This window comes from Venturia canescens, chromosome 1 (assembly GCF_019457755.1).
Source record: "Venturia canescens isolate UGA chromosome 1, ASM1945775v1, whole genome shotgun sequence".
Lineage (NCBI taxonomy): Eukaryota > Metazoa > Arthropoda > Insecta > Hymenoptera > Ichneumonidae > Venturia > Venturia canescens.
Genome location: NC_057421.1, coordinates 37,688,806 through 37,707,127, shown reverse-complemented (window position 1 = coordinate 37,707,127; position 18,322 = coordinate 37,688,806). Strand labels below are relative to the sequence as shown.

At 35.9% G+C, this 18,322-nt stretch overlaps 2 protein-coding genes across 4 annotated transcripts; both read right to left on the bottom strand.

Moving 5' to 3' along the window:
- Window positions 1–73: 73 nt before the first annotated feature.
- On the bottom strand, window positions 74–5,804 carry myd (mayday). 3 transcript variants are annotated; one of them, XM_043410687.1, is made up of 5 exons: window positions 4,865–5,804; window positions 4,169–4,684; window positions 3,073–3,336; window positions 2,605–2,795; window positions 74–2,433 (listed from the first exon to the last, which is right to left on the bottom strand). In XM_043410687.1, the coding sequence occupies exons 1-5, from the start codon at window positions 4,980–4,982 to the stop codon at window positions 2,254–2,256; spliced, it is 1,269 nt and encodes a 422-aa protein (XP_043266622.1). In that variant the 5' UTR covers window positions 4,983–5,804; the 3' UTR covers window positions 74–2,253. The 3 variants fall into 3 exon arrangements, with proteins under 3 accessions (XP_043266622.1, XP_043266633.1, XP_043266627.1); XM_043410698.1 differs by having other exon boundaries at window positions 4,169–4,574; window positions 4,685–5,002; XM_043410692.1 differs by having other exon boundaries at window positions 4,797–5,002.
- A 140-nt stretch (window positions 5,805–5,944) lies between these two features.
- LOC122405729 (sodium-coupled monocarboxylate transporter 1-like) lies at window positions 5,945–14,880 on the bottom strand. The gene is made up of 8 exons (XM_043410657.1): window positions 14,462–14,880; window positions 10,054–10,416; window positions 9,566–9,791; window positions 9,299–9,366; window positions 8,158–8,453; window positions 7,648–7,866; window positions 7,052–7,523; window positions 5,945–6,662 (listed from the first exon to the last, which is right to left on the bottom strand). The coding sequence occupies exons 2-8, from the start codon at window positions 10,399–10,401 to the stop codon at window positions 6,393–6,395; spliced, it is 1,899 nt and encodes a 632-aa protein (XP_043266592.1). The 5' UTR covers window positions 10,402–10,416; window positions 14,462–14,880; the 3' UTR covers window positions 5,945–6,392.
- Between the last annotated feature and the right edge of the window lie 3,442 nt (window positions 14,881–18,322).

Below are 18,322 nucleotides of genomic sequence, written 5' to 3'. Positions count from 1 at the left end.
TCATACCTGAACATTTAATGATCGATATAATTCCAGAGGTGTTCATCTCAAAATTCGTATTAGGCAATTCATATTTTCCCTTTCGATGACATCATCTGTTATTGATTTATTGAAAAACTCCTTAAAGATAAACTATCACAGATTTTTTCTAAGTTATCACGAACGGACGGTTCCTCCATAATACATAAGAGTACAGTGTATAAAGATGCTGGTTGTTGGAGAACAAAATGTCTCCTTGATCGAGTTTTTGCCATTGTCAAATAAGTATTTGTCCTACATGTAGATAGAGATATATATGTAGTAGGGTGGTTCAAAAAAATCGACTATTTTTATTTCTTCAAAGCCCGAGTTTCAATTATTGCAGTGAGGTGAAAAAAGATGCCTGACAAAATTTGAGCCCTTAAAAAAATTTTTTAGAGGTCGCTCATCGCGATTTTCTATTGTCCATTTAAATAACACAGGGAAGACGTTACTAACTGCTTTTGAATTTTGTTCCTCGGCAACGGATGAGGGTACGACAACGCCCAAGGTGGTTTTTTGTAGGGATTTGAACGCTCTATAAAAAAAAGTCTCTTAGCATTTTACGCTAAACTTACACCTACAAAAGTTATTCAATGTCAAAATTGGCTTCGGAGAAAAAATCGACATTTTTTCACTTTTCCGGCGAAACTATCGACCCTGTCACAAAACGCTGTGGAAACTTTTTCGGAAATCATGTGATTTAGTATAATATCGTGATCTTAGATTATTATAAAATTGAATAATTTATAATAATACTACATTACGAGGTTATTCTTAGAGAAAAACTGCAATTTCCGTCGAGTGAATCGTTATATTAACAAAAAAAGTTCCAAGTTTCATTGAGTCATTATAGGTAATGCTTATTGTTGATGAAAATTCCAAAATGCATCGGATTTTTCCACCTTCCATTTATAATTTCTTTTGGGGCATTAATTTTTTTTTTTTGGGAATGCAATATAAATACAGATTCAAAGTTATTCGAATTAAGTATAAATTGAAACGTCTAATGCAATTGAGTTGCAAAAATTGAGTGGAAATGATGTTTGGAATAATGGATCATAGCCCTACAGTAAGGGTAACCTCCTTTTCCGTTCTGCCGGTATCATAGGATGTTACCCTTACTGTAGAGCTATCCATTATTCCAAACATCATTTCCACTCAATTATATTAGACGTTTCAATTTATACTTAATTCAAATAACATTAAATCTGAATTTATATTGCGTTCCTCAGGAAAAAAAAAATTAATGCCCCAAAAGAAATTATAAATGGAAGGTGGAGAAATGCGATGCATTTTGGAATTTCCACCAACAATTTCTTTCTGAGGCATTATCTAATGACACAATGAAACTTGGAACTTTTTTTGTTAATATAACGATTCACTCGACGGAAATTGTAGTTTCCTCTAACAATAACCTCGTAATGTAGTATTATTATAAATTATTCAATTTTTTAATAAACTAAGAACACGATATTATACTAAATCACATGATTTCCGAAAAAGTTTCCACAGCGTTTTGTGACAGGGTCGATAGTTTCGCCGGAAAAGTGAAAAAATGTCGAAATTTTCTTCAAAGCCAATTTTGACGTTGAATAACTTTCGTAGGAGTAGATTTAGCGTAAAACGCCAAGAGACTTTTTTTATAGAGCGTTCAAATCCCTACAAAAAACCACCTTGGGCGTTGTCGTACACTCACCCGTTGCCGAGGAATAAAATTCAAAAGCAGCTAGTAACATCTTCCTTGTGTTATTTAAATGGACAATAGAAAATCGTGATGAGCGACCTCTAAAAATTTTTTTTAAGGGCTCAAATTTTGTCAGGCATCTTTTTTCACCTCACTGCAATAATTGAAACCCGGGCTTTGAAGAAATAAAAATAGTCGATTTTTTTGAACCACCCTAATATGTAGGATATAGGATGTTCCACATTGATTCAAACTGCTCGATCTGATCCTCCACCTTAACGATTTTGTTCACTATTGTTCGCTCAAAGTTGTTATTTCGGTTTTTGAAAACATTTTTTTTAGTGCACCTCATGAACCAAAACAGTTTTGACTCTAATCGACAAATCTGACGAAAATCACGAGAATCTCGTTGCTCGTATGTGAAATTCGAAAAAGAGGTGCAGGGTCAGCCTCGCATAGAATCGGTATAGAATCCACTGTGTATATTTACAATTATCAAAGATGTGATTCGACTGAATTGAAACGTAAACTTTTTGTGCTGTCGAGTCTTATCGGAACTCATCATGAAAACTTCTCTCCGTGTCCACCATCTTGCTTCCGAGAAAGAGATCCGCTTTGCTGAGAATTTCGGACAAACTTAATTTTCTATTGTGATCCGTATCCGAGAGGTCGATCAAATGTTGAGCTTCCTGAATGGCGTGTCTCGGATTTCTCGGATCGATGTACATCTGTTTGAATTTGGAAAATCATTAGTTTATACATTTTTCATTTATTACTCGTTTGTTTTTCTATATCCGTACTAATTACTATTTTTCAGCATTTTACTTCTCGAAGCTCCTCGACTATATATTATTTTCGGATTTCCATTTAAACTTAACAGATTCGAACACACTCCCTACCAGTAGCTCCGTACGATCGGCTTTTCCATTTTTATTCTTGTCGATGAGAAATCGAAATTCTTTCCGACGATCGTCACTCCCCCCGATTTTTCTTCGTTTATCTTTATCCTGATCCACTAACTCGAGACCGATACCGTCGGCTGGCAAATCGGCAAATTCGTCTTCCGTCAATTGTTCGTCACCATCGCGATCTGCAACAATACAACACGAACGTTGAATCAATATTCTCATTTTTATTTCACTCTTCCCAACAAGCCAAGAACTCCAGATTCATTCAGAAAAAGTTTTTCACGCTATTTTCACGAGAAAACGTTTTTTTCGATCAAATTGAAATGAATTTTATATTTTCTAATCAAGTTTCACAGACGCCTTAATTAGAAACTCAACGTTCGCAGAAAAAAACTGGAACACTGAAAACAAAGCAAATGATACAATATATCAGCGATTGTGAGTATGAAAAATGATTACCAAATTTATCGAAAAGATCGTCGACCATTTGAAGCAAAGCTCTGTGACTACTTTCGGGATGAGTGAAGGCGAGAAATTCATCGAGAGCTAATCGATCGGGATCGGTCCTTGCTGCTTCAGCCCATCTCGCTCGATCTCTCTGTATACTTTCTTTCATCGACCTCGACAATTCACTGTGTTTTTTCTTATGAGAAACGATATAACTTTCGGAAAGACCGTGAGATCTGAGAAAATGTGCGTGATACTCTTCCCACGATATTTCTCCTGAAAAAAATGAGAGAGACAATTTCGTCACGATCAAAGAAATCTTAAGGAAGATCTTGCGTTACTTGTGATTCAAAGAAGCAACTGAACTTTTTTGCTCTCTTGATGATAAAAAAAAAACGATTATTCTCGCAATTATTAAAATTTTGTGTAACTTATTTGTTAAAATTGATAAATTTTGAATATTAGCAAAGTGTGACAACGGCCATCTTCCATTTACATGCGTATGCATATCTATATTTTAAACCAGCTGGCTCATGGGATTGTTGAAACTTCCGCTGTTTATGCCGTTATTACTCGTTAACCTCAAAAAGTGTTTTTTTCTTTTTCCATTCCCAAGTAATTTTCAACGTTAACAAGGGTTTTTTTTAAGACATCATTGGTCTCTAAAAACATTCTACTTTCTTATTTTCGTTTTTGGCTCTTCAAAGCTGGGAGGATCCTATTACATTAAATTCAAATCATCACACAGGGAGTGCACCTGTCATAAGAGCCCATGTATAATCCTTCAAAAAATGTGATTTTTGTTCATTGATTTCTCAATAACTATAGACGATAGATCCTCTAATAATTCCGGGAATAGACGCATGGTGTATATTTCTAGCATATTTCAAAATGTCAAGTCTTAAAGTTGGAATTTTCGATTTCCATTAGATTCGCGTTAACTTCCTTAATATAAAAGTAACTGAAAAATCACTACAACAAGTTTGTTGCAAGTGAAAAACATTGTAGAAAATTGCATAAATAAATTCATGAAAATGAACAAAACCAATGCGAAATATTCATTCCGAAATCCAAACCCGATGAACTAATAGAAAAAAATGGTATTCACCGTTACGTGGATTATTATCAATGACCGTGAATAGGCCGATATTTTGTCGCATGGCTCGTTCAATGTGTTCGGTAATTTTGCCATGAATCCATCTGGCCAATTCCTGGATGTCTAGTTGTTGACTTTCATCGAGATCGGCACGACGAAAGACGTCAATGAGAAGCGATTCGTCGTGATTTTCCAACTTCTCGACTTCCCAAATCGCTGATGCATAGTCGTTTCCGACTTTGCCTGAGATCTTTGGTGCGTTTTTGCTCAACGGGCTCCCTGAATTTGAAACGTCGTCAGTCTTCATTTTTTTCGGTTCCGTAGGGGTTTCGAGCTCAGCAAAAAGTGCCTCAAGACCAGGATCATTGTCCAGCTCGTTCGCCAATTCCGGACTCTTGAGTAGCATGTTTTTGTTGTACTTAACGAGCAACATAAGTGAGACGTAAATAACAAGTGGCACGAGGATCGTCCAGCGAGCAAAGCGCAGGAACGTTATGTTTGGTTTCCAACTCATATTTTTATGAATACCTGCGAAAATAAAAATGACTCGATGATTCCAGCATTACCGATAATCATTATTAATTATCCTCATTCTCGCAGCAGCATCGTTGGTCAAATAATCATTTTCCTTGATACGCACATACAGATGTAAAATACCAACTGCGATCTCGATGATCCACGAGTGTTCGTTAAACTTTCTACACTTACGGAGAGTTTGTGCGCTTCTCACGTGTTTATTATTATATTCTGTCTTTAGGCACTCGTTGACGGATCCACACACGATCTTAGATCGGTGCTCGATCGCTCCTCTAGCAGACCACGCCATCCAATGACACTGCACCTCGTTTCACCCGAGTCGAATGTACTCCTGACTGTTCATCCGAGTGTTTTATGTGTATAAGAGCACCTTCGACAAACTTTGTCCGATAAAATCTAATTCTAATAAATTTGTTTGATAAAAATAGGGAGCAATAGCATTCTAATGCTTAAGGCGTCGTCAGGGAACCGCTCGACTCTGGCCAACTTAATTCCTCGAGGCTGCTTCACCAGCCTCACTCGTCGGTATTGATCCACTTTCACTCGAGCCATTTCCCTACCTCGCACGCGCACCATTCACCAGCGAGTTCTCCGTACATTTCGTCAGGAGTCTCAACATCTCTTTACCTACATTTTTCGTTCGTGTTCGTTGGTCATATAACTGCTAACACTGTATAGTAACTTATGAACCGTAAGTTAACTAACATGAGTATATCAGGGTTTGTTTTGTTCTCCAAAATTTTCATGCTTTTATGATATTAGTACTATTATTCCAAAACACAAATTCAGACAAAGAAAATAACATTTTGCCTCGGTTCGTAGCTCATTTTACCACTCGGTCAATATCACTAATTTATTGTTAATACAAAATTCGTGATATTCAAGCGTTTTTCACATTTTCCCTAACTCGATATCGATTCATTCAGTGAGATATTCCAAACGTTGTCGAATATATTACTCATTGATATTCTAGTCAAATATACTTTGTTAATATGTCCGTACTTGCGAGAACGGAGCGGGTGGACAGAATGAGTCACAACTTTTTATGGCCTAAAAACGACATAACTAGTCATATTATGTGGGCGTAAAAAAAAAAATTGAATAAAGATCATGCGTCAGTAACATGACTATTAATGATTGTTTCAGATCATACAGACAGCAAAAAATGTACAAGCCGATTACAGCTGGTGCCACGATACTAAATATTTACCTGTTATTTTATCACTGGGTAAAAAATAGTAAAAATAAGAATACAATGTTTGCTAGCGTTTATAAACTCCCAACATTACATCAGTTATCATAACTTCTCACAATAGCAGCTGGTCTCATAAATATACAAAAATAACAATGCTCCATCTTGAACTGATCATCATAATACTAGTACTGTAAAATTCAACTTATAAAATGAGTAAAAACCGCATCGCATACTTTGTATCATTATTAGTAAAATTATTAAATTAATGTTCTAGCTACAATCGTAAGTACACACGGTGCTTTGAATGATAAAAATGTAACATTTTGAGAGCAGTCTCTTATAAATTAACCTTTGGAATGCAAAGAAAAAAAGAATACATCGATCGGTAATCATATTTGTACGTTGGCTTAAAAAAAAATATTAAAAATCATGAAATATACAATCCTGGCTAATCGCTTTCTCGGGTCGAACGTACATTTATCCGAGAAACATTTTGCTCGATCATTAATGCTGTGTCTTAATCGTCGGCGAACCCTTATCGTTTTTCGTTTCCCTCTGTATCTTTTCGTCCTCGAGCTCCAGAGCCAGATTCGTGATACCCTGAATCTGACGACTTCGCGATTTAGTTGGTGTTCCGAGAAGAGCACGAATCGGTGGACTCAGCAAATCCTGATCGAGATCTGCAGGATTTTGAAGTCCGGTGCACAAGCTCACGAGGAAACCGGCGACCACAGTTACGAGGCAACCGATCACACTGTACCACAAATAACTTATCTGTTTGGAGAAGCACAAACATCGAATTAATGGAACATCGGTGTACGATATTTAATAATTAATTTATTATTCTATCTGCATGAGATCAAAATCATGATGTCACACGTTAAAGCCCAACAATGGTGGAAAGGCGGAATATGTTTTTTGGGGAAAAAAGTAGAATCATAAAATAGGAAAAATGGGAAAATATCTGTTTTTCTCGAAATCTTTATTTCTTTTTTTCCATTCGTAAATAATTTTCAACCGAAATTTACACCCTAATGAATGATTATTTTTGTAACTCCAGCAATAAAAAAACATTGTGGAGCTTCTCTATAGCTATGAAATTAAAGGAACGATCCAATTGTTGTTAACTTTCGCCTAATGAATAGCGAACGTGCATGACTCACTCTGTAAATCGACCAGGCTTCAACGAAATCTTCTCCATCAGCCATCTCAAGGACGATCATGGATTCATTGGTGCACGGACAATTTATAACGGAAGTAGGTCTGGTTTCAAGATTGATTTGTCCATTGTAAGTAGCGACTTGTGCACCGAGTCCGATCCACGTAACGAGAGCGAGGGCAGTGAGAGCTCCGAAAAAGGCACCTTTACCGTTTGCCCAAGGTACGAACATTCCCAGTGAAAAAAGCCCCAAAGTCACGCCACCGACCATTCCGTTGAACGATAAAGCCACTTCGAGAACCCCACCGAGACGTTCGACCACAAACACGAGGGCGAAACTCAAAGCACCGAATAATATGCTTATCCACCTTGCATATATGGCACCTTTGCTTGGTGGTACTTTGATTTTCAAAACTCCCTGTAGAAGGTCCTCGCAGGTTATCGCTGCTAAAGAGTTCAGTGCACTTGCCACGGTTCTGGAACATTATCCTTCTGCTTTAGCACTGCCATTGCCATCATTTTACCATAATTCTTCCTTAAATTAGGTCCTTTTCATGGTATATTTGTCGTCTTTATGGTGGAATTTCGTTTTAAACTTACCCGAGTGAAGCGGCAAATATACCAGCAACGAAGAATCCGGGCATACCTTTTAATTGTCCCATAAAATTCATTACGTACAGTGGTAACAATTGATCCATGCCAGTAATGTCCCCAGCACGTAATGGATCGCAGTCTTTATAAGCGGTATATAAGACCATTCCCGAAAGGAAATTAACGCTGTATATCAGAATCAAGCCAGCGGACGACACCCACAGAGCTCTATGGTGTGGACAATGGGAAAATAATGATTCTATCAGGATTCGTATGTACCGAAGCTTTTGCAACTCTTGACATTTCACATCGAACCGCGAATCGATGAAACTGTTACTTTCAATCGAAATACGCTCTCACTCATCGATGGTACAAAAAATGTTTGTTTTTCGACTAAAGAACAGCCTTCTCCGATTGAACTTTTTGAAGCATTTTGAGAAATCGAGGCTTGCACATTTTATGAATTGATAAAGAATAACTCTAGCTCCAAGTGGTTTTTACAAGCATCAAAGTACGTACGTTCGAACTTGACCAATGCTCTCGACACTCATGTACTTTTGGACGGATGCCTGGTTACTGCAAAACATAGTTGCCCAGTAGAAAGTACCACCGACAACGACGCTCCAAAAACTGTGTCGTACCGTAGGGCTTGGATCCATATTGAAAAATTCCATCCTGCCGGTATTGCTGTTCTCGAGCCAAACCAGCGAAACGCCACCGGCCCAACTCATTCCCAAACCGAGAATCGTGAAAAGTGAGGCCAGTAGAACGACAGCTTGAAATGTATCCGTCATGATAACGGCTTTCATTCCACCCTGAAAAATAAACATGAGAATCACCACTTTGAACGAATATTTGAATTCACTGGACGCGTTTCAAAAAATTATAAACGCACGATAATAGTAAACAGGATTCCCATCTTAAATAACCACGCTCAAAATAACCTGGTAATATAAAAAATTAACGAAAACTCGATTAACAATATAACCGTGATGAATATAACCGATATACAAAATAACTCCAATATCCTAAAACAAACAAACGAACAAACAAATACACACACACACACACACGCACACACACACGAACCTACCACTACGAAGGATAAAAAATTTCAGGGTGGGTGTTTTCGAGACATCTCGAGAAATTAAGCATGTTAAAAACAATAAACAATAAACAATAAATTTGTAATCTAGTAATGAAAATGCCGCACAGAATTTCATATTTATGCGCGATCAATATTTCAAATGAATATTTCAATTATTTTCCATATTCCAGTAATTACAAACTTAAAGTTTATTTTAAATGGCGATTATTATTCTCGTGGTTATTCTGTTCACGGGTTATATTATTCATCGGTTTTTTGTTTGCATGGTTATTTTGTTTTGCCAGTTTACTTTGAGCGTGATTATTTTGAGCGAGGTTATTTAAAGAGAAACACCAGTAAACGAAACGATTGGTAAAAACTTGTTAAAATCAATATTTTTTTTTACTTATCTAGGTAATAACTATATCTGAAGAAACAATTGTCCGTATTTTCGATCATGAAAACTTTTCATAATTGATTTCATACAACTAATAATTGTTACAGCGACAATTACGACTGTCGAATAAACATTTTGAATAGCAAACTCCGCATCGAATATTACTATTTACAAACCTGAGAAGCGTAAAATATGCAGACTACGTAGACTAGACTCACAGCTAAATAGGTATTCAGCTGAGTAACTGGAACAAAAGAGTAAGTAAATTTTTTTCGCTGCACATAAATTTGTATTTTAATAATAATATTTTTACAAAATAAATCCATTCATTCATAACAATAATAATAGATAACAATGGCGGAATTAAAAAAAAAGTGTTATATTGGTAGAAAAAAATTTGTAATGAGAGAGAACTGGAGAAATAGTTATTTTCGTTTTCATACCATGGCTCAGTGCCAATGCCGGTGCATAAACGGCCACCGACGTGTACAAAACCATTTGCAACATGTAAAGACCACTCGCGAGCGATCTGCAGTGTCTGTTGAAACGAAGATTCAAGTACTCGTAACTCGAAGTAAGTCGAAGCTTCATATAAACCGGCAAATATAATCTCGAAGTTATTGGCACCACAAGCAAGAATGACAAGCAAATCATCCAGAATTGAGTACCCTGAGAAATTTAGAAAAATAATTACAGAAAATTTTACAATAACCTTCCGATATATTCTCATTGAAATCCACATTTCTAAGTATTACTTTGAGTACTTCAAGCTGAATGAAGCTAGTTTTCAAAGTTAAAAAAAAAATCTTGCAGCTATATTGAAATAAAAAACATTTAATAAACGAATAAAAAGATGAATAAATTTTATTTGAAATGTTCATTTTTTTAGCATCATTTGATTCTTTCAATAAAATATTTAATTGAAATATACCTGCGAATACATCTCAGCAGGATTACCGAGGAGTTCTATAGCAGTAACAAAACTCGCGGCGAGAGACATGGCCATCGGAAATGTCCCCATGGTAGATCCACCGAGAAGGAAGTCCTCGCTGGTTTCTTGCTTTTTCGTAAAGAATCCGTAGAATGTACCGATGAGACACGATACGACCAGCATTATTGCAAGAACCGTGTAATCGATCCATGAAAAATGATTGATCAGAGCAGGATTCTCGTGTCGACATTGTTCCTCGGGAGTTCTCGTGATTAGTGAAGCAGCTCGACGTTGCTCGGCCGATGATGAGGCAAGACCAAGCAACAGGATTGCTAATTGTATTCGCATGGTCTACCGAAAAATCTGAAAATTGTAAAAGTAAAATCAACTATTAACATTAAATATTTGGCATATTTGTAAACTCCGGATTCTCATAACTTTTCAGCGAATCGTTTTTGTCCGATGCATACATTTGAAAAGTTAATTCCCTGTACTAGGTGAGCAATCAGTGTAATATCACAAAATAATTAGATCCGCTGTGGCTGAAGTTTTGAAAAAAAAAATGTCATTTAAGAGAGAAGGTCTTGGTTTGCAGCAATAAAATCCTGTGAACACATTTGCTCGGATGTATTCGTGTTCTTAGGGTGCAATTCAATCATGTCCTATTCATCAAATCACTTATTTCATTCATTCACGATTCGCTACAATCGGTCGTTTCTTTTTCAATCGTTACGATAAATCTTTTTTTTCAATTGCGTTGAAACCAGGCTAAAAAAACTTGGGTTCGAATAGCAGTCCCCTTCTGCTCTTGGTGCTCCGTCTCGAATTAACAAAAAAAAAGAACTCAAACCTCCAAGCAATTCTAGTGGGGGTCAAACTGACCCAAGGAACGAGGAAGAAGAAACTAATTTCATCTTTCTCATCTCTGTACGCATTCTAAATTCTCCTGTCAGTACGCAACAGTACGTTTGAGTCATGCATTTTTCATCTCCATGAATTTTCAAGAAAATTAGTGACCGATGGTGTTCGGGGTTGCTGATTACAAATCTGCCATTAGATTTTGGAAACTCAAAATGGTGTATCCAATATGGTGGACGTCAAGTATTTTGACCTGAGTTTAGTTACTTGAAATACTTCAGACAGAACTTTTAATAATTTCTATTAAATGCAAGATGGCAAATTCAAGATAGCGGACCGAAAAGTTGAAATAAATTGGCAAAGTACGATAGGCCAACGGGAAACTTGTTCTTTGAAGAATTTATTTTCCGCTATGTAGGTCAAATTTTTCGACGCCATGTTTGTGTCCCTCTCTTAGCACCATCCGGAACTAACGAGCAGCACTTTGGATTATGGAATTGATTGAATATTGAGCTTTGGAGTAATTTTTTTGTAGAGTGGGACCGTAGCGATCCCACTGTGACTGAAAGGGTTAATGAAATTGTTATTCTTCATTTGATGCCCCCAAAAAGAAGAATCTTAAAAGGTTATAAAGTCGAAATAATCGTTTTTTAATTTAAAAAGAAAAATTTCTTTTACTAACATAAAAAAATGATCAACTTTCTCGCACTCATGTCACTCCTACGGATCGCTTAATAAGATGAGTCATTTAAAATTTCAACTGAATTTGCTGGAATAAAATTTCAGATCGTGATTTTTTAAATAAAAATATTCATTTCGACTCATTTGCCGAATGTGAATCTAAATTTTATTCGTAGAACTACATATAAAGAAGTTCGCAATTTCCTACAGAATTAGTCAAAAAATAAAAGTTGCAGGAAAAAAATTTAAAAAAGAAAATTGAAATCACAGAAAAATTGCACATAATTATTGTTATGTATTTTTGTAACAGTTTTATTTAAGCGAGAGTTTTGTAAATTCATTTTTAACAGCCCATAATAGACTAGAATAATGTTATTTAAACTGTATTTATTGTGGAACAATATTCAACGACAATCATAAGTGGGAAATATGAGGAGTAACAATGAGCGAATGATATAAAAATCCACGAATATGCTATACGTAAAATGAGTAGTCGTTCAAGAAATTCAATCGTTTCTGGTTATAAGCGGTCTGGATATAAGTGGCTTTAAGTGGTTTATTGAGCAGCGAAGAGTTGCGCGTCGCAGGGAAAGATACGTTTTGAGAAAACGCGTGTCCGCACGAAAGACCCTGCGAGACCGACAAGTTCAATTTCACCACACATTCGGCATCGCGTTACTTCTTTTTTCATCAATTTTCATTTTTCACTGTTCGTATTATTTCTACTTCGTTCGTATAAAAATGAACCTTTTATCTCCTTCAACAATTGCGCCATCAATACAGTAGTCATTTTTTTCGGGTTTATTAATTTTATTACTTCCGAACTGACATAATTTCCCGGAGATGAACGAAGACATAAATATATAAATAAAAACAAAAGTTCGAATAGAACTGATGACTCTAGTATTATGTAAAGAAAATAAATAACTTGCGGAAACGCGATTACGCCGAGCGACAAAAATGAATCCAGTATAATCGTTTGTTTTGCAAACAATGAGCGAACCTTTTGTCATGGTACTTGCAATGAAATATACTACACAATAAAAGAACCATTTCAAGTTCCGTCCGCTGTCAACGTAGACATAAATCATCGTATTCCTGACAATCTACTTTTGCGCCTTCGCATCGATATAGTTATTTACGTAACTCCACTAGAATCGTTGATTTTTGTAACCAGTAATAAAAAGGTCGGTCCCTAGAACCAAATGAGGCTGACGAAATATTTGAGATTTTGCACAAAAATGAGCTATTATTTAAATATCAATGAATCGTGCGTGATGAGTTTACTAATGAAATTGTCATTTCTTTTAAACGACTCGTTGTCGAGGAAGATCGCTGCATAACAGCATAATTGTTGAAAGATGCAAATATGCAATGTTGCGGACGCACGAACTTTTTGGACAGCATGTTATTTCCGATCGTTTTGACGTCTGATGATCGTTAGAATGAATAAGCGATTTCTCCGATAGTGAAGTATTAACTGATCAAATGTAAGATTTGCATTGGATTTTCCTGACGTTAAAATATTTCTATGAATACTAATCAGGATACTGAAATTCTTCGAAAAACAATAACTCTCGTTACTTCCTGCGACATATTGGTATTTGATTTACACTTTCGAAACTCCACCGAAGCTCGTTATCGAATTATTCACGTTTGAAATTATGATTATTCGGATAATACTTAAGAATACTAATTTTACATCGAACCTGAAGTAGTAACTGGATCTTTATAAACGAAACGAAATTCTATGCAATCGACATTCGCTTCACCGAAACGCAATATTTCGGATTTGCTTAATTTATCAAAAAATACAAACTACGATTTTTGTTGATCTAGAATATTGTTTCAATCTGAAGATCGGGGTTACATTCGTTTTGAAATTTCAGTAATATAAATAACTCGGACTTTCAAGGTACTGTCAATTAAGGTAGTTCTTGCACGAAAATTTCAAAGGGTTCGTCCTATTGGTTATTGAGATAAACGTGAACGATGAACAAATGAACGTTTCTTACGAAGTTCGTGAAAAAGTACACAATAACAATTAAGGTCTGGGAAAAAATTCGAGACGATTGTCATACTAATAATTAAAGATATATTACGTTGAAGATTGAACCAAATCAGTAATGAGCTCACATTTGCTTATTTCGACATTTTGTTTGTTCTTGGCTGGGCCCATTCCTGTCATAGTCCTCTTGTCTTTTTATTAATACTTTTTTCTTGATCCATTTTCTTTTGCACTCTCTAGTGCGATTTTTTACATGAAAAACTGTAGTATTTTAGCCAGGGACGAATTTGGGTTGAATCAGTGACGTATCCCCGTTCAATTAATGGCTTGTACAGTTTCATTTGCCAAAAAATAAGTTAAACAAATTTATTCGAAATTTCGAATAAATAACTCTGACATTAATTTAAAGTGATAATATCTTTAATTAGGGAGTAAAATTCGACCGAATTTAGACACCCATAAAATACGATCCTTCGGGCATGATCTACCTTAAATTAGTGTGAAATTCTCGAGATTTTTTTAACCCAGTTCGACGCACTACATGTATTATGTTTCGTACCCCAAGGAATGATTACGATGCAGTAAATTCACATACGCGATTAACCGCGTTATGAAATTGACTTACTAACCCACACGGGTTAATAATAACTCGATCTCTGCAGCAGGATTCTCGCGTGTCCGAGAATAAGATTTCCGATAATGACAAAAAATGCATTTCCATTAATTATTCCGATGAGTTATTTATATAGTGAAAGAATTACAATTTGATGTAATGGTAAAATCAGAACCATAAACGCTGCACTTGAGACTGCACAGCAAAATCCTACCATTCTTAATAAGTAAATTGTGGATGAAGCTTACCAAAAACTCAAATGACCAAAAAAATCCTGGCACTCGTCGCCGCGGGTGACAAATTCACAAGATAAATGGAAGAGACCCGTATTTCCGAGCCAATTTACGGACAGTCGTCAACAAAAAAGTACGAAATTGAAGCTGAATTATTTTGCTAGTTTTCCTGGTGTAACGCATAAAGGACCGAGTGGGAGAACAAACGAAGTTAATCAAGATCGTTGCTCGATGTCCGAGGTTCGAACTTATCGGTTCGAATGACTTTGATAATAAATAAATAAATAAATAAATAAATAAATAAATAATTGAAAATTAACAAAAAAATTGCAAAATAATTTGGAAATATAAAAGTTATTTGGTCGTTCTTAAAAACTTATCGAGGGGCTCGATGTTACGAATGAATTAAACTGAGCACACTTTTAAGACTGATCGTTTTAATTGTCACTTGCGCCTTTATACGAGACCCCTTCTCCGGGTCTGCTCGCTCCGAGCCTCGCACAACATCAGCATCATCAACTACTCACTCCTTTGCCTGTATTAACAAATCGCAGCCATTTTCGTGCTAAACATCTTGTAACGTGAAATTCCACAAAAATCGATTCGCTTATACGAAGAAATAAACAATGATACGAATGTGTCACACGCATTCGTAACAATTGTAACGCGAGATGAAGATCGAGATGACAAGAGCGTACAGTCATTTCTCTCGATCAATTAATCAAAGTTATGACGAATTATCAACAACTTGCTCACTCTTCCGAATGAGAGAGAGAGAGAGAGTGGGTAGGAGGGGGGAAAAGAAGGGAAAAAAAGAGACAGCTGAGGGATTTGAGAACTACCGCATTCAATCAACCCCTGACGGACTTATTCATGCTTTTATGTTTCAAGATCATTTTTTTTCACAGTCGCAAGTACACGTGGATTTTTTTTATCATCTATTTGAGTTTCCTCGTCATTGCTCTGAGAAAGAGTTTACGTTGATCGTCACAAAACGTGGTGGGAATTTTTGTGAAAGTTCAACGAAGATTCTGCAAATGGTTGAGCTGAAAAAATCAATTGATTAATTTCTTTGCTTTGAAACGGCTGTTTTTAATGAAATTGACAATTTTTATACAATCAATCTGACGAAAGTTTCTTACTTCCTCATTCTTCAATAGTAAGAAAAAATCTTTTGTCATCTAAATATTTTTGTCAGCGTTTTTCGAAGTTTTTCGAAATGCAGAACAATGAATTGTTATTGATTAAACAGTATTTGAAAAAAACGGCGACTTCGAGAAATATTCCACTGAAATAAAACTTCCCAATCATTCGAATGACTTTTTCTCCCCCCGAAAATCAAAATCGTTCGAAAAAACATCCGTTTTAAAAAGATTTTTACAAATTTGGAGACAGCCAGATAAAGTTTACTCATTTTCTCTGTCAAAAGCATGAATTCACCAAAAAATGTACATCCAATCGCTCGATTATGTCGTTGTCAACTTAGCGACAATTTTCTAAAATATCCTCGCAGCTAGACAAAAATTTACGGAACTGAATCCAGTCGAAAACTCGTACTGCGGTCTCAGTAAAAATTTCTTTTTATTTTCTTTTCATTCACCGAAAATCGTATCATTTTTTTGTGGACCAACTCCAGAATTGTTTGGTTATTTATCGAGCGATGAATAAGGTGACCGACGTTTTCAGACGATCGAAAAGCCAAGTTATTATTCTCATATCGAACGCGAATGTGCACCGCTGTGAATACGCGCGCGGATCGTATTTTACAGTGCAATATGATCTCGGCGAGTAGTATGCACATCCGTGTGTTTTATTGACATTAAACTTGACACATCCAAGGCTCTTGGACAATAAAAACTCGTTTCGCAACAAGGATTGAGAGTAATGGAAATATATGGGTAACGTATACACACACGAATTCAAAGCTATACAAATTCACAACATTGACAAGTGCTTTCAAAAATATCGAATCGATTTTATAATCTCGGAGGTATGTTTGATGAATTCTTTTGAAAATCGTGAGCAAGACGTCTCGTATGAATGTTTCATTGAACCTCGATCCGAATAATTGAATATAGCATCAAAAATTTCTGACGTATTCATAATTGATTCCTGAACTAAAACTGTATTTCACTTGGCACACAAAATGAGGATAACTAAAAAAAAAAGGTGGAGATGAAATATTGGAATGATTAAAATTTCGAACGGCTAAAATCTCGAGTTTATAAACTTGGATTGATAATATGGAGAGAGATGATTCGACTAGAGCTTTGAATGTCAAAAATAAATAAAATAGAATCTTCAAGATTCGAAGTAGGTTTACATCGAAAATAGAATGTAACAATCGCCCATAGAAATATCGATTTTCTAAAAATTTGACTGCCACTCGTTCGATTTATAAATTACTACAATCAGCGATACTGTGAATATTGAGAATTTCGAAAATATAATAACGAAGGACCAAATATTACTGAGGTTGAAATACTGAAACACCAAAAAAAGGTCAAAATGGCGAAACGCTAAGAACGTCGACGGATCAAAATAAAGAAATGCAACGGAGCTTAAAATACACGCGTTTCATTCACTCACTTACTCAGACCGGTGATCTCCAGCTAGCTTTAAACATCGCCATTTTGACTTTCGCCTTTTCGAGCCATCGCTATTCTGCAAATCCAAGTTTTAAAGGCTCGAAAAAATCACTTTCGACTTTTTGCTACTCTATATTCTGCTGGTCATCTATAAACCAACTACTCTCCATTTTGAATTCAAAAATAATATAAACTTTTGACAATCGTATGATTTGTTAAAATAGCATTCCGAAATGAAAACAATCGAAACACATATTTTCGAGTAAATATGAATTCAAAGAAGGAATATCAGTTAAACACGTAATCTGCTGAACAGTAAATCGGAAATAAAAATTTCGATTTACATATTTTTCTCCAACCTGATATCACAATTAAAAAAATTCCGAAATATTAACTACTCAACAATTTGGTTATTTGACATATTGAACCCTACCCAAAAAAATAGGCAAATTTTTCAAAATCTTTCTCCTAAAAAAATGTCTTTACTTGAAATTGAAAAATTATAGGGACTTCCTCCCGCAGGTCGTTAAATAACGATCAAATTTTCTTAGTCCGATTGATAAATGCATATCTGCATAGCATATTCGAGAAACCCATAAAAACACAAGACCGTAGAATAAGTGGAGCCGTTCAATGCTCATTAAGAGTATGGATCATTCGACTAACCTCACTTGGAATTTTCGAAATCAAAATTTTTAGACACAGTTTGATCGATTAAAAAAAGGCTCTGTCAGCCTACGCAGAACGATGGCAAAAATCGACTGACAGAGCCTTTTTTTAATCGGTCAAACTGTGTTAAAGAATTTCGAAATTTGCAGCTATCCCTCTCGCACTCACAGTTGCGATCCGATATACCAACTGATCCATCCTCTTAACACGTGTCGTCTCATCGCAAGTATTTACATGTAGGTTGGGTCAATTTGGACCAACATAGAGCAGTTTTCATATTAGTCACAATTCTCCATGATCATTGCGCTCGTCGGAGTATCGTAATCATGATTTCCCAGTCGGCATAAACTGTCGATCAAAACCAATTTGGTTTATCACAAATCTCAAAAGTACCGTCCGATGTCTACTGCACTGAATTCCTCCTCCGTTTGTATAAACGTGCCGAAAATTCATGCCAATAAGAGTAAACGTTGTTTCCCTCGTTTTTCGGCGCATCCTCAGAAGTTTCGAATCAATTGAAAGCACCGAACGCTGGGACGAAGGGCTTCTCTTGATATACCGATGAATCGATAAGATCGTTATTGCACACTTGAACGCGCGGTCAAACAACAATCTCTAT

Bases quoted from the DNA above. Each gene is read 5' to 3' on its own strand.
- LOC122405729 (XM_043410657.1), bottom strand. From the start codon at position 10,401: ATGCGAATACAATTAGCAATCCTGTTGCTTGGTCTTGCCTCATCATCG. The intron at 8,454-9,298 runs GTTTGTAAATAG...TTTATTTTTCAG, and splicing joins GCATATTTTACGCTTCTCAG to GGTGGAATGAAAGCCGTTAT. The intron at 7,524-7,647 runs GTAAGTTTAAAA...ATAATGTTCCAG, and splicing joins ATATTTGCCGCTTCACTCGG to AACCGTGGCAAGTGCACTGA.
- myd (XM_043410687.1), bottom strand. From the start codon at position 4,982: ATGGCGTGGTCTGCTAGAGGAGCGATCGAGCACCGATCTAAGATCGTG. The intron at 3,337-4,168 runs GTGAATACCATT...CATTTTTTTCAG, and splicing joins TGATAATAATCCACGTAACG to GAGAAATATCGTGGGAAGAG. The intron at 2,796-3,072 runs GTAATCATTTTT...GTATTGTTGCAG, and splicing joins CGATCTTTTCGATAAATTTG to ATCGCGATGGTGACGAACAA.